The sequence below is a fragment of the Pseudochaenichthys georgianus genome, unplaced genomic scaffold, assembly GCF_902827115.2.
Source record: "Pseudochaenichthys georgianus unplaced genomic scaffold, fPseGeo1.2 scaffold_597_arrow_ctg1, whole genome shotgun sequence".
Classification (NCBI taxonomy): domain Eukaryota; kingdom Metazoa; phylum Chordata; class Actinopteri; order Perciformes; family Channichthyidae; genus Pseudochaenichthys; species Pseudochaenichthys georgianus.
Genome location: NW_027263156.1, coordinates 22,824 through 38,970, shown reverse-complemented (window position 1 = coordinate 38,970; position 16,147 = coordinate 22,824). Strand labels below are relative to the sequence as shown.

General features: G+C 39.6%; 1 gene segment (V, D, J or C); it reads left to right on the top strand.

Moving 5' to 3' along the window:
- LOC117443387 (T-cell receptor alpha chain V region RL-5-like) overlaps nt 1-10,771 on the top strand; it is a 48,844-nt gene extending 38,073 nt beyond the window's left edge. Inside the window, 4 exon segments of the V gene segment in view lie at nt 7,094-7,294; nt 7,735-7,773; nt 9,135-9,242; nt 10,522-10,771. Coding sequence covers nt 7,094-7,294; nt 7,735-7,773; nt 9,135-9,242; nt 10,522-10,523 — 350 coding nt within the window.
- The last annotated feature ends 5,376 nt before the right edge of the window (nt 10,772-16,147 follow it).

Sequence of the window (16,147 nt, the reverse complement as noted above, 5' to 3'; positions counted from 1 at the left end):
CTTTATGATGTTATTGGAAATTACAACAGATATTTAAGACTGGAGTTAAAAATATCTGTTTTTTTTATGGAGTTTGGTTCAGTTTGTGTCGTGGAGCTTCACACTGTGTGAATACTGGAGGTTCAGATAAGATCATCTTTGGAAGAGGATCCAGAGTAACCGTGGACACCAGTGAGTACTGAGATACATCATAAATACATAATAAATAACTTGAAAACCAGTTTCTATAAAATATCAGTAACAAAAAAAAACGTAAAAATCCCAAACCATTACAAAATGTAAAAAAAAATTAATCAGCAGAAAGACGTCTGGATCGTTAAACAATAAATACGGTAACATTTAATATATATTAATAATCAGAAGTCTCTGAAGTGAAGTCGATGTTTGTCTGAGTGCAGTTTGGTTCAGTTTGTGTCATGGAGCTTCGTGCTGTGTGAATACTGGAGGGAATACTAAACTGATCTTTGGAAGAGGAACCAGAGTAACCGTGGAAACCAGTGAGTACTGATAAACATACTGATAAACACAAACTAGAATCAAAATGTTTAAATAACGTTCCTCTGGACTGCAGTTTGGAAATCACAAAAGATTTACATGAGTGTTTGGAAGCAGAAATTGTTAAAAGAAATACTTAATGCTAATATTTAAACATGTTAATTTACCTTCAGATGTTATGTATATTACTAATCTGTTGTTTTAAATGGAAGCAGAGACTTTCTTTAACTTGAAGACAAAAATAAAACCAGGATTAAAATAAACTTGTTATCTTCACTTTGAAAAGCAGAACTGATTCAACATCAGGAACTAATAACACGTTCATTAAGTCTTTAATGTGACTTATAATAAGTGGATGTTTGTCTGAGTGCAGTTTGGTTGAGTTTGTGTCGTGGAGCTTCACGCTGTGTGAATGCTGGAGGATTTAAGATCATCTTTGGGAGAGGAACCAGAGTAACCGTGGAAACCAGTGAGTCTTTATCAATTATGAATTATAAGTAACTCGTAGTCTTCTCTGTAGCTTCAAAACCAGATTATATAAAGTGTCATGAACAAAGAAATGCCTAAACATGAACAACCATAGAAAACATTTTAAATATGTTTTATGAGCAGAAAGACCGTCTAGATCATTATAAACAAATACAGTAACATTTAATATATAATATAAATTAATAATCAGAAGTCTCTGAAGTGAAATCCATGTTTTCTGAGTGGAGTTTGGTTCAGTTTGTGTCATGGAGCTTCACGCTGTGTGAAGACTGGATTTAAGATCAACTTTGGAAGAGGAACCAGAGTAACCGTGGAAACCAGTGAGTACTGATATGTATTAGTCTTTAATAACTTTATTAGTTTATGAAGTATCGGGCTAACGGGTTGAAATTGTTGACGAAAAACTCACATTTTGATCGGAGTGTTTTTTTGCAGTTTTCTAAATATTTCAGAAGGTTTTAATGAAACATAAATCAGATGAGAAAACTCTCACATCTGAAATCCATGTCTTCTGGAGAGCAGTTTGTGTCATGGAGCTTCATGCTGTGTGAATACTGGAAGTTCATTTAAGATCATCTTTGGAGGAGGAACCAGAGTAACTGTAGAAACCAGTGAGTATCAAATATATATATATAGTTCAAAATATTAAACGTATTTAACAGTTTGTTGAACACTTAAGCAGAAAATGTAAAAGTGTGATATAATATTTGGAGAAGGAACCAAACTAACTGTAGAAACCAGTGAGTATAATATATATATATATATATATATATATATATATATATATATATATACTGAGAACACTTATTTTGTATTAATCTAATCTTCTACTTAAGGGACATTTTAAAACCAGGACTTAATGGAGTATTTTTAATATGTAGTATTTGTAGTTTTACTGCAGTACTTCTCGCTGTTGGTACTGCAGTTTTGTGGTGATACGAAACACTGTGTGACTGGATCAGGGAGCTGGAAAATAATATTTGGTGAAGGAACCAAAGTGATGGTGGACGGCCGTGAGTTCAGTCATTCTCGTATTCCCACAAACAGATGTTGCTCTGCTCGATAATACACATACCGTGCAAAGCCATCTTTTAACGGTTTGAACTAAAGTCAGACAAAGATGTTATGAATATCTGTCTTAATGCTCTGAAGCCCCTTTCTGCACAACAACACCAGGTTCTGTAACTTTCACAACACGGGTTATTTTCTCCATAATAGTGTGTGTGTCGCTGTGTGTTGCTGTGTGTGTTGCTGTGTGTGTTTCTGTGTGTTGTGTGTTGCTGTGTGTGTTGCTGTGTGTTGCTGTGTGTGTTGCTGTGTGTGTTGCTGTGTGTGTCTGTGTGTGTCGCTGTGTGTTGCTGTGTGTGTTGCTGTGTGTGTTTCTGTGTGTTGCTGTGTGTGTTGCTGTGTGTTGCTGTGTGTGTTGCTGTGTGTGTTTCTGTGTGTTGCTGTGTGTGTCGCTGTGTGTTGCTGTGTGTGTTGCTGTGTGTGTTTCTGTGTGTTGCTGTGTGTGTTGCTGTGTGTCACTGTGTGTTGCTGTGTGTGTTTCTGTGTGTGTTGCTGTGTGTGTTTCTGTGTGTTGCTGTGTGTGTTGCTGTGTGTGTTGCTGTGTGTGTTTCTGTGTGTTGCTGTGTGTTGCTGTGTGTGTTGCTGTGTGTGTTTCTGTGTGTGTTGCTGTGTGTTGCTGTGTGTTGCTGTGTGACGAGCGTTTCAAACTCATCTTCAGCTCTGGCACCAAACTGAGCGTTGAACACAGTAAGTTTATTTATTATTCATTAGATTTCATATCTGTGCAATATTCAATATAATCTGATAAAAGCTTTTACAGTTAGTGGTAAACACAAAGTCAAGAGAATCGCATTATAGGAAAAATAATGCATCAATAGAGAAACAAATCTCCCAAAAGCATAATAGTACTTGAATATGTTGTATTGTTTATTTGTTGATGTATACAATGGTATCCTCAGCATACACTTTTATTCTGACGAATACGCCCGGTTATTGTCTGTGTTATTTATTTTTTGGAGTTTAATTCATTTGACTTGCTATTGTTCCATAAAGTGCTGTTAATCAGTGAAGGAAGTGTGGCTGTTGTGTTTTAAGTGTTAAATAGTGTGACTTAAGAAACTGGATTTATACGTCTTGATAAAAATGAATCATCTATCCCCCGATTTATTTTAAGAGTCGTTTAAATTAAAATAAAATCCAGCCAATCAGTAGAGAAACTTTGAATAAGGAACATCACAGTTTAATATTAATTCTGGTCTGAAAACTGATCCTAGTTCAGACGGAACTCGCGCTAAAGTCACTGGAGTGTTTTCGTCCTGGACGGCGACACTGTGTGAATTACGGAAACGACAAAGTGACTTTTGGATCTGGAACCAAACTGATCATCAACACGAGTGAGTCTGTGAGTCCACGCTGACGCTGGGCTTAGTTTCAATCAGATGAGAAAAGATCAATCGGATATGATGTACTTTATTAATCCCAAGTTGGGACATGTTGTGTTGCAGCTTAAACCAAAACAAGGCATTGCACATAAGAAGTAGAATAGTAGTAGAAGTAGAAATAAACAATTCTAAAATATAAACAACTAACCGGTCAAAGTAATCGCCGTATTTAATAAAAAAAGTAATCGGAGTTATAGTCGATAGTCAACTCTAATATTCCTGTTCAAACCGTCAACACTGTGTTTAGGTTTAACGATAACACCATAATTCTACCTGTTCTGATTTCACAGCGTTGAGTCGACGTTAACGGTATTAGTTACGTTATCATATATTGTATTTACTATATATTCTTTGCACTTGCATTTCTGTTTAAAACTGTCACTTTCATAAACACAGTATTAATTCACATGTAATTGAACTGTGACTACATTAGATGGGCAGAGTGTATGTTCCACTTTATTGATAACACCATCATTGTATCCTGATTGATAACTGTACTTCTTATTAGTTCATGACTAGATAACAAGTGTTAACGAGACGTTAACGATATTACTGATGTTTTAATGTCTTGTATTTATACGGTTATTGCATGTCTCTGGAGATCTCAACACTTGCATTTCTGTTTGAAACGCTCCTTTATGAATCGAGATTGAATAAACGTGTTAATTCACATTTAATTTACAGGTGATATCAACGCAGAACATTTGATATCATTTAGAGGGTTGGAAATGTGTGTTAAAATGACACCATCATTTCACCTTTTCTGATTCAACACTTAACCGATTGTTAGACAACATTGAAAACATGCGACTAACGTAGACTTTAGGCTGTTAGTATTTCTGGTCTTTATGTTCAGGCGTTATATTCTAGAGTTTAGAGTCTCGGAGGTTTTTGAAACAGCGTAACACTCGGTGTGAATGACGGCACGCGCAAACTCATCTTCGGGAGAGGAAGCAGACTCTTCGTACAAACCAGTAGGAATTAAATACACGTTATCATTTGTTTTGTTGGGAAGTAGCTTTGTGTCTGTAATGCTTTTCTTCAAAGTGTGGGCTTCACGGTGTTTCATAGCAACATCAAAGTGAAGACAAGTGGCAACAAGACAGCAGGCATTTAGCTGTGGTTTTTTAAAGTAATGGAAGAGAGAGGATTATTCAGAGACACCTGGAGTATTTTATAATCTCTAAACGTCCCAGTTAGGTGAAATCAGGACTGAGCGTTTTAAAACTGATTCAGATCTGTTAAGAATTCATCTTGTAGTTTCTAAAAGTAATGCTAACATCTTTGTTATAATATTCTGGATGCAAATTGGAAAAATGATCTTAATCTTTTAGGCACTCAAAACGAACCAGACTCTTTGTACAAACTAGTAGGAATTAAATATACTTTATTCTTTGTCCATCCATGGGATTAACCCTAACTCTATAGTTGTTGTCTTAAACGTTTGGGCTTCAGGTGCTTCATAGCAGCATCAGACTGAAGCTAAGTGGCAACAAGACAGCAGGAACAGAGAGGATTATTCAACGAGAGCTGAAATATCTTGTGAAATTAAAATCTCTAAACGTCCAGTTAAGTGAAATTAGGATTTAAGCTTTACTCACTGAGCATTTTAAAATGTTAACTAATTCAGATATATTTAACATGTCCTTAAAACAAGACAGATCTCTCTTCTCATTTTGAAAACCTAAAATCTTTGTGTTCACGTTCAAATATCCTGGATTCAAAATTGAAAAAAGATCTTTTGAAAGCTAAAAGCGGTCTAATCTGAATCTGAGTTTCTGTCCATTCAACACTCACTCAATCAATCAATCAATCAATCAATCATTTTTTGTAGCGTAGCGTCTCAGTGTGTGAACGACGCGACGGGGAGAGTAACGTTCGGACGAGGATCCTATCTGCAAATACACATCAGTAAGATTTAACAACATCTGAATCAATAATTCAATTAACCAATTAACAGGTGAACAAAACAACATGGCAGGTACTTTAATGAACAGCTGTTACTTCATTCAATGATGACCGACGTGTCGTCCTGTTGATTAAGAACAAGTGAAACTTTTTTTATTGTTGATAAATGATGAATTATGAAGTAAGGCGGCTTGTAATGTATGAAATATTAAATGTAAACCAAACGGAGAACTGTGTATTTCTGGTTCTTGGTAAAGCTCAGTCGGCTAAAGTCTTCAACACAGAAGGTACAGTTCGATAAAGCTTCTCCAGAGTTAGATCAGTATGTTTTATATCTGAAATGATTTAAACATTCAACTCTAATTTCAATATTGTTTTACGACCATTTTTGTAATTACCCTCGTCCTGAAGGTATATTTGACATCACAACATATACAAACCCTAACTAACGCTAACGCTAATGCTAACGCTAATGCTAACGCTAATGCTAACGCTAATGCTAACGCTGATATAGATGTGCAAAGAATTCCCAAAAAGAAACAGTCAAAACGTATTTTTTCAACAGAAAGAATTTCCAATGGAAATCATGTCGACTGAGTTACTCAGATATATATTAAAATAAAACTGATAAACAAATTACTAAAGCGAGCAATGCGTAGAACTATCCAGTCAATAATAATTATAATAATTTCCACATACATTTTTGTTTTATATTTAGCGTCATTTCTGCAGTTTAGCAGCGTCAGGTTATTGCTGAGCGATGAACTGCAAACTAACACACAAGAGTAAAAAGATCCATTCAATATTATTTAGAACTCATTTCTTATTTGTCATTAATTAGCTTTTAAAATATATCGTTTTTTCTCCAACTGTTCAAATACTTTTAAATTAAGTATTTATTCAATATCCACGTTCCAACTAAACGCTGTTTAAAAGTGATGTATTTCATCAGTTACCATCTTCTCTTCTGTTCACACCTGCATGCGTCCAACAGTCACAATAACATCGTATTTTAATAATGTCTATATTGTGGGCACTTTTATTTTGAATATGTCAAACATTAAAAAAATAAATGTCAGACCAAATAAACACAAACAACAATAAACTAAATAATTATGTATTTCATGTTAAAAATGCAGTAGGAATAATCAAACTCTTCCTTACAAACAATATACAGATGTTTAATATATTAGGAAATATAAACACACACACACACACACACACACACACACACACACACACACACACACACACACACACACACACACACACACACACACACACACACACACACACACACACACACACACACACACACACACACACACACACACACACACACACACACACACACACACACACACACACACACACACACACACACACACACACACACACACACACACACACACACACACACACACACACACCATCAGCACAAGGAAGTATCTATAGTGTTTAAGTAGATACATACATAAATATGTAGATTAGTGTGTTTGAATCACAGTGTGTGTGTGTGTGTGTGTGTGTGTGTGTGTGTGTGTGAATCACAGTGTGTGTGTGTGTGTGTTTGAATCACAGTGTGTGTGTGTGTGTGTGTGTGTGTGTGTGTGTGTGTGTGTGTGTGTGTTTGAATCAGTGTGTGTTCACTCGTCATCACGTTCAAACGCTCGCAGATCGCCCCCCGATCCAAACCCTGGTAGCGATGTTCGATCCTGTCTCCTCATCCTCTTCCTCTCTGTGTTTTTCAGAGGAAGAGTACAAGCCGTCCTTCTACAAACTCGAGGATGAAAGCACGTCGCTGTGTCTGGCCACCGGCTTCAGCAGGATCCGAGCTGCGGATAAAGACAAAAGTGGAATCTTCAACAACAGGACGGGCGCCGTGAGGATCGAGGGGGACTCACTGTTCAGCCAGGTGGGCTACCTGTCCTCTGGCCAGACGTGTGAGACAGGTGAGCCTCTTCACACACATCGGTGTTCGAGCAAAGCAGGAGTCGCTCACGGCTTCCTTTCTTCACTCTGCTTTTCTGTTGTTGCATTTCTGCTCTGAATATTGGAGGCCAACACCTCTTCAGCAACTTGACAAAACTTTAGAAAACATCACCAAGGGTTACAAAGCAGATCAACTGCCTCTGCCACTAACCCTTAGTCGTCTCATAACTCTCACTGTTTGCCAGTATATCTGAAATGACTAGCTTAGCTACGTTAGCTAGCTAGCTTACAGCAGATCAGCAGAAACTCAAATGTGTTAGCCAAGAGGCTACTTGACTATAGTGTGAGCGCCTCGACCACGTGAGGTGACGGGCTGTGCCGCAGCTGTTTTCCTATTCATTAATAATGAAGACCAAAGATTGTGACCTAATTATAATATGTTGTGTCTGTTGTGTTTCAGGGGGTGGACCGGTTGACTGCGATGACTCTTTGCAGCCAGGTGTGTGTCTGAACAGCTGATCAATAAACTCTCCAATGCTTTTTCTGGAACATTTTTTAATAGTTCAATATTTGTGTTGATTTCTAAACTCTGCCTCAGTTGAAACATTAGTCCTGTGACTGTAGACCCTGTGACTGTAGACCCTGTGACTGTAGACCCCGTCACTGTAGACCCTGTGACTGTAGACCCTGTGACTGTAGACCCCGTCACTGTAGACCCTGTGACTGTAGACCCTGTGACTGTAGACCCTGTGACTGTAGACCCTGTGACTGTAGACCCCGTCACTATAAACCCCGTCACAGTAGACCCCGTCACTGTAGACCCCGTGACTGTAGACCCCGTCACTGTAGACCCCGTCTCTGTAGACCCCGTCACTGTAGACCCCGTCACTGTAGACCCCGTCACTGTAGACCCCGTCACTGTAGACCCCGTGACTGTAGACCCCGTCACTGTAGACCCCGTCACTGTAGACCCCGTCTCTGTAGACCCCGTCACTGTAGACCCCGTCACTGTAGACCCCGTCACTGTAGACCCTGTGACTGTAGACCCTGTGACTGTAGACCCCGTCACTATAAACCCCGTCACAGTAGACCCCGTCACTGTAGACCCCGTCACTGTAGACCCCGTCACTGTAGACCCCGTGACTGTAGACCCCGTCACTGTAGACCCCGTCACTGTAGACCCCGTCACTGTAGACCCCGTCACTGTAGACCCCGTCTCTGTAGACCCCGTCACTGTAGACCCCGTCACTGTAGACCCCGTCACTGTAGACCCCGTCTCTGTAGACACCGTCACTGTAGACCCCGTCACTGTAGACCCCGTCACTGTAGACCCCGTCACTGTAGACCCCGTGACTGTAGACCCCGTCACTGTAGACCCCGTCACTGTAGACCCCGTCTCTGTAGACCCCGTGACTGTAGACCCCGTCACTGTAGACCCCGTGACTGTAGACCCCGTCACTGTAGACCCCGTGACTGTAGACCCCGTCTCTGTAGACCCCGTCACTGTAGACCCCGTCTCTGTAGACCCTCTACCTGTGGTAGGGTCTCGCTTGAAGGGAAAATATCTGCACTTTCCTTTTCGTTGGGAGTTTGAATCTTGATGGGTCGTGCACTTCCTGTACGCGGCTCTGCATCAGAGCGTCGGCTAAATGACATGTTCTGCAATGGAACGTAGTATTTAGGGTTTTATGTCGAATACTATGAGCAGCACACGTTTACTCTTGGAGGTAGAAGTGTTAAAGAGCAGAGAGTCTCTCCATGTGTTCCCGAGCTGTTTATAGTTACAGCGTATATTTGATAGTCTAATTAGAGTATGTTCTAAATGTGTGTGTGTGTGTGTGTGTGTGTGTGTGTTGGCAGACCCTCAGGTGAACCTGGTGTCTCTCACGGTGCTCGGGCTGCGGCTCCTCTTCATGAAGACCGTGGTGTTCAACGTCCTGCTGACGCTGCGCCTCTGGATCACTTCCTGTGAGCAAACACTCTATTATTAGAATCAGAAGAATGCATTTTATTTATGGAGCAGATTTGATTGATTTAGTGTAAAACAATAATACAACATAATAACAATGAAATGAAACAAGAGAAGTATGACACTGTACAAAGTGAAGCAGTGTCAGAATGTTAAGAAAGATATGACTTACAGATGATGATATGTAAACAAATGGTCTAATGACACATCTGAAAAGGGGCGGGAAGAAGTGAACACTCATTTAATCCCTTCTCCCAACAACTACATTTTTTACATATCAATTATTCTTTTTGCTTTAAAAAATACATGTTATTGAAAAACAAACAAAACGTAAAAACAACAAATAAATAAGCAAACAAATACATGAGAGGTAAATGGTAATCAAGAAAAGATGAAAGAAACTTTACAGAGTAAGAATTCATAAAAACATAATTAAAACAACACACTTAAAACATATAAGGTATATATTATCCTAAAATATATATTATCAGGTTTTAAAACAGAAAACATCTCACTTTTGTATTTACTTACTTCTATAATGAAGTACAGGCCGGAGACAAGAAAGTGCAACACATCTCGGTACCACTTTACAATAAGAATACCCTCATGACGGGTTTACGAATAGTTTGTATTTAGTTTATTAATTAGGTTGTGAACACTTTATAAATCATTAATACGCTTTTATAAGACATGAGATAAACAGGGCGACTGTGAGCGGTTGCTTGCCAAATAGTGAGCCCACATGTATCTGTACTGCTAAGCCTTACATTGGCTACCTAGCCTACTTGGTCTCCTTCATCTGCCAGCATCCTTGGTGTCTGTTGCTCACTGAGTTGATTCTCGCTAAGTAGCCAACATAAGGCTTAGTCTTCTTGCCAAATAGTGAGCCTGTGTATGAAAATTATGTTAGAGCTGGTTTATAAATGGTTCTTAAGGATTAATAAAGTGCTTACAGCCTAATTAATAACCTAATTAAAAACCCTTTATGAATCCTTTATAACGGTAGTCTTATTGCAAAGTGGTACCCAATCTTTATATTAAAAAAAAATGACAGTAACAGTATCCGTCGTTAAAAAGGAGTTCATGTTTTTCTCCATAAATCTTAACAAAACAGAAATTCATTTCTTTGCCAACTTCTTTATTTTATGCACAGCTTGCATCTTATTTTCATACAGATATTCGTGTTTTAATTATTTAAACTACTTACATAAAAGCTGAGGAATGTGATGCGTTATGAATCATAATTAATGAATTGTTCTTTTTATCTTTATTTTGTAGGAGATCCTGGAGGACGACGGACAGGTGTCTGTTTCCTGTTCTGTACAAATATAAACTCATCTGTCGATATCTTCAGACTGCGGACACACGGGAAACATCCCGTCTCATCGTCATCATGTTTAAACTTCCTTCATGGTGTTGTGGATAATAATGAATGCATTTTGTAAATATTTAACATTTAACAGTAAAAGAACGTCGAATCTCTGTGCGATATTTCCTGTGACGTTAAAATAAAAAGTGAGAAAACAAACTGGATTATTGTGTGTTTTTATTTTCAAATATAAATGATGCTTTAACTTTTGTTTTGACGACTTTAAATATAATGTCTGAAAGAAAAGTAATAAATGCAAAATGAACTGATAATCTTCACTTGACTGACCTTAGTACACACAGCTGGAAGTGTTTAATGAGCTCTTCACATTTAACACAAAATAACCATCAATGCGTTTCATTTGAACAAATATGAAATATGTTCACCTTTATTTAACCCTTAGATGCATAAGTGGGTCTTTTTGACCCGGTGAGGTGGTTTACTTGAAGTATATGGGAAAATGTTTTTTTTCAAAATGTAAAAAACATTTCTAAAATTATAAATAGTGAAACATTTATTATTAACTATTTATAGTGTGAACCAAAATATAATACTAAATATTATACAAGTGATTTTTCTTAAACAAAATGACAAAAATGGCATAAAGGGTCTAGTCACTCGTGCATCTAAGGGTTAATGATTGTATTATAATCCACAGCTTTGTGTTTAATTAACCCTTGTGTGGTGTTCATATTTCTGTTACTCAGCCAGTGTTCGTGGGTCTGGTGGACTCGTTGCCTTTTTGGGTTTCAATTCAACACAATCAAACTATTTACATTACATTACATTTCATTGCATTTAGCTGACGCTTTGATCCAAAGCGACTTACAATAAGTATATTCGACCAGGAAGACACAACCTTGAAGAAAACAGAATCATAAAGTACATCAGGTTTCATAGAGCCAAGCATTTCAAGTGCTCCTCAGCTGGCTTTAGAGGAGCCAGCCCTTTGTTAGTATATAAGTGCTTTGTTAGTAGTTCTATCCTCGAGGTGGAGTCGAAGGAGATGAGTTTTCAGTCTGGAAGGTGAGTAAGCTTTCTGCTGTCCTGATGTCAATGGGAGCTCGTTCCACCATCTTGGAGCCAGGATAGCAAACCCACGTGTTTCTGCTGATGGGAACTTGGGTCCCCCTCGCAGCGATGTTAAAATACTCAACAGATGTTTACTTCATCCCAATTACAAGTAATATAAACAGCATCTATAGTTCATCTTTGCTCTTTTACATTTGTTGGATCACATTAATGAATGAACCTGTTGAACCCCATTGACCCGCCCCCGGGCGGAAAAACGCATCATCTGCAGGAAACAGCGTCTGAGGGCTTCTTAATATTTAATAAACGATGAATGTTTTATATCCATGTAACGGGAAGAAACTCAGCTAACTGAACTTTTTTTTTTTTTTTGCAAAAAACCCCACAAAGCTAACGCTGAGCCTCTGAATTAGCCACGAGCGAAAAAATGCTAACGGCATTTGCACAGAAAACACGGTATAACACCCTTCTTACTTATCGTAACTGCACATCCAACATATCGATTAGCGTCGTGAGAATACACAGAATCGATAGGTATCTATATCATCACTCCATGATAAGAAATCGCGACATTATTAACAAAAACAGACATCACAACACGTGGCGCTAGGTAGCCAAAACGGGAATATGTCGATATATGAACCTTAGTCGTAGTCTGGTCAAAAGTGGTCTTCAATGGCATTAAAACGATAAAAACGTTGCTGAAGTTAATCCATAGGTTAATCCAATGTGTCTGTGTCCCTTTGAAATGATTTCTGATAATCCATCAGCAATAAGCCTGTTTTTCAGTTTTCAGATTTCAGAGCGGGAGATAGGTTTCGCTTTACGGCAAACTGCATGCTCATAGCCCCCACTTTTTGTTGGTAACGTTGGTGTGTATGTGGAAATTCCCCTTCGATTATATTGGCTCTAACGGTTAAAAAGAGATGTCAATCATCAAAATTGACCAATGGGTTCCAGATAAACGGCAAAAACGCCCATTTCCACCCAAATCACCTCAGAGGAGGAGTTTTTGTTGCTAAACCTCTAAAAAGGAGCCTGAGACCTGAAACACAGGGATGGGGTTTAACAGGTTAAAGTGCTTCTTGTTTCTTTGCCCGCTGACCGGCTGGTCCTGTGGCTCGCCTTGTTTCTGCAACTAGCTGATGCTCAATCTCATCCTCTTCTTCAAAGTCACTGTCGGTCCACACATTCTGAAACCTGTTCCTCTTCCTCTACATCAGTGGTTCTCAACTGGTGGGTCGCGTCCCAAAAGTGGGTCGCGGACCTGTTTCGAGTGGGTGATATGCAGTGTTGTGCTAGTTACTGAAAACCAGTAACTAGTTACTATTACTAGTTACTTCATTTCAAAAGTAACTCAGTTACTTTACTGATTACTTACACCAAAAAGTAATGCGTTACTGTGAAAAGTAACGTTTTAGTTACTTTAAAAAAAAGGCTCCCATTATATTAATGCCCTTATAGCCTTCATTTCAATACTGTTATTGCATTGGAGAATAATACAATCTATTGATCAACTTGACATGCATTATATGCAATCTGGATAGCATCGATATTAGCTGGCTTTACATTTTTGTATATTCTTTCTCCAGGTAGTTGGAAAAAGTGTTCCGTCCCATGCCGTGTGCCGCCCGGACATGCTATCATGCTAACTAGCTCCCTGAAAGCGGGTGACTCCACTGTAGCGATAGCCTGCATGTGTTCTACAACATACCGTGCAATGGCTTTATCGACTTTTCCCTGGCTAGCAGTCCCTTGGTTAAAATCCAGCCGCTGTTGCTTCGGTGCAGGTGGAGGTGGAGTGGCGTTGGCTGAGTCTCTGTGGTCTTAGCTACTAGCTTCGTCCCAGCATGTTGTTTCTGCAGATGTTTTAAGAGATTTGAATGACTGGTTTGGGCAGTAGATAGGCTCTTTGACCCGCCAGGACACAACTTACATTTAACTAAAACGTTCTTTTCTTTGTGCTCGACAAAAGTGAAAGAGTGAGAATATCTCCAGGTGGAGAAACTAGACTTGAGCTCCGCCGCCGCCGCCATGATAGTCTTGTTAGTAAACAACACAAACACGCCCACAGCCCGTCTCCGCATGTGACACAGGAAGTATCTAAGTACATTTACTCAAGTACTTAAGTACAGTTCTCATCTCTGTTCACCTGGCTGTTGGCTATATAAAAAAACTAACGCAGTAACGGAGTAACGCACCATGTAGTAACGGTAACTGAGTTACTGAATTTAAAAAGTAATGCGTTAGAGTACTAGTTACTGCCAAAAATAACGGCGTTACAGTAACGCGTTACTTGTAACGCGTTAGTCCCAACACTGCTGATATGTGTGAGTGAAGAAAAAGTTGTATTTACAAGGCCCGATGTTCTAACGCTGTGCATGCAGTAGGCGTTGGACTGGAAGTACAGGAGACAATAAATGGTTTTGAAAACTTCTGTCACGTAGTGATCATCTTCTCAATAAAACATCTTTGATGATGTTTTTTCGAGTCTTCTGGCCAATCAGAATCAAGAGTGTTGCCGGAAGTCCCCACGGAGAATAACTTTGCGGTAGAACTGTTCTTTATACATCCATGGGTACAACTTCAGATAACAATGAACACATAATGAAATATGACCCCCGGTTTGATGACTGACAGGTCACAGAACAATGGGGGCTATCTCCCCTCACCCACAAAGTACTTCACACAGACCCTCTCCTCGTTGCTCTTCTCTCTGTGAGGAGCAGCAAGCTGTCAGAACTAAGTGAAGCACAAACAATGGCAGCAAATATTATTAATATGTCGGGTAGTAATAGATGTATTTATTCTCTTCTCAGAGTGTACCAGAATGCGTAGTTTATATGTTAGTATTTCTAAAAATCTCCTGGGGGAGAATCCCCCCAGACCCCCTGCTGGGGTTGGGTTTCCAGCATGTGGGCCTTTTGATGTGAAACAGTTCAGCTTTGATTCCATCATCTCATTAAACCTTTAAAGCATTATTTAGTTCTGTGAAGGGATATATGCCGTGTACTTCGCTTTCATTAATATTGCACGATTTTTTGTTGAATAAATTTGAGTGGTTCAAATTTCGGGTCGCGATTTATTGACAAAGGAAAAAGTGGGTCCTGAGGCCGGACCAGCTGAGACCACTGCTCTACTTCATCATCAAATGGTTCTCTCTCTTCCAGAATCATTTGCAAGGCCCTCTGAGCAGAGAACCTTTTGGCCGTCTTGATCAGCTGTGAGGACCCAAACTGGCAAAGCTTTATTTATCGTGTCTTGCCCCAAATTTGCAGCTGGGATATAGTGGAACAAAATAAAGATTGGTTCCCGCATAGCACAATGCGGGAAAGTGAGAGCAGACAGGTGTTGGTGCTTTAGTTTATCAACAATGTTGCAACCTTGGCAGGGGCAGAAACACAAAAGTCGCACACATACAGTACACACACACACACACACACACACACGCACGCACACACACACACGTGCACACACACACACACACACACACACACACACACACACACACACACACACACACACACACACACACACACACACACACACACACACACACACACACACACACACACACACACACACACACACACACACACACACACACACACACACACACACACACACACACACACACACACACACAGAAGTCCCAGACAGTTGCACTGTGTAAAGACCTCAGAACTGGACTGATCCACTTTCTTAGTGTTAGTGAGGAACCAGTGTAAAGACCTCAGAACTGGACTGATCCACTTTCTTAGTGTCAGTGAGGAACCAGTGTAAAGACCTCAGAACTGGACTGATCCACTTTCTTAGTGTCAGAGAGGAACCAGTGTAAAGACCTCAGAACTGGACTGGTCCTCTTTCTTAGTGTTAGTGAGGAACCAGTGTAAAGACCTCAGAACTGGACTGGTCCTCTTTCTTAGTGTTAGTGAGGAACCAGTGTAAAGACCTCAGAACTGGACTGATCCACTTTCTTAGTGTCAGAGAGGAACCAGTGTAAAGACCTCAGAACTGGACTGATCCACTTTCTTAGTGTTAGTGAGGAACCAGTGTAAAGACCTCAGAACTGGACTGATCCACTTTCTTAGTGTCAGTGAGGAACCAGTGTAAAGACCTCAGAACTGGACTGATCCTCTTTCTTAGTGTCAGTGAGGAACCAGGGTAAAGACTTCAGAACTGGACTGATCCTCTTTCTTAGTGTTAGTGAGGAACCAGTGTAAAGACTTCAGAACTGGACTGATCCACTTTCTTAGTGTTAGTGAGGAACCAGTGTAAAGACTTCAGAACTGTACTGATCCACTTTCGTAGTGTTAGTGAGGAACCAGTGTAAATACTTCAGAACTGGACTGATCCTCTTTCTTAGTGTCAGTGAGGAACCAGTGTAAACACTTCAGAACTGGACTGATCCACTTTCTTAGTGTCAGTGAGGAACCAGTGTAAAGACCTCAGAACTTGACTGATCCTCTTTCTTAGTGTTAGTGATGAACCAGTGTAAATACA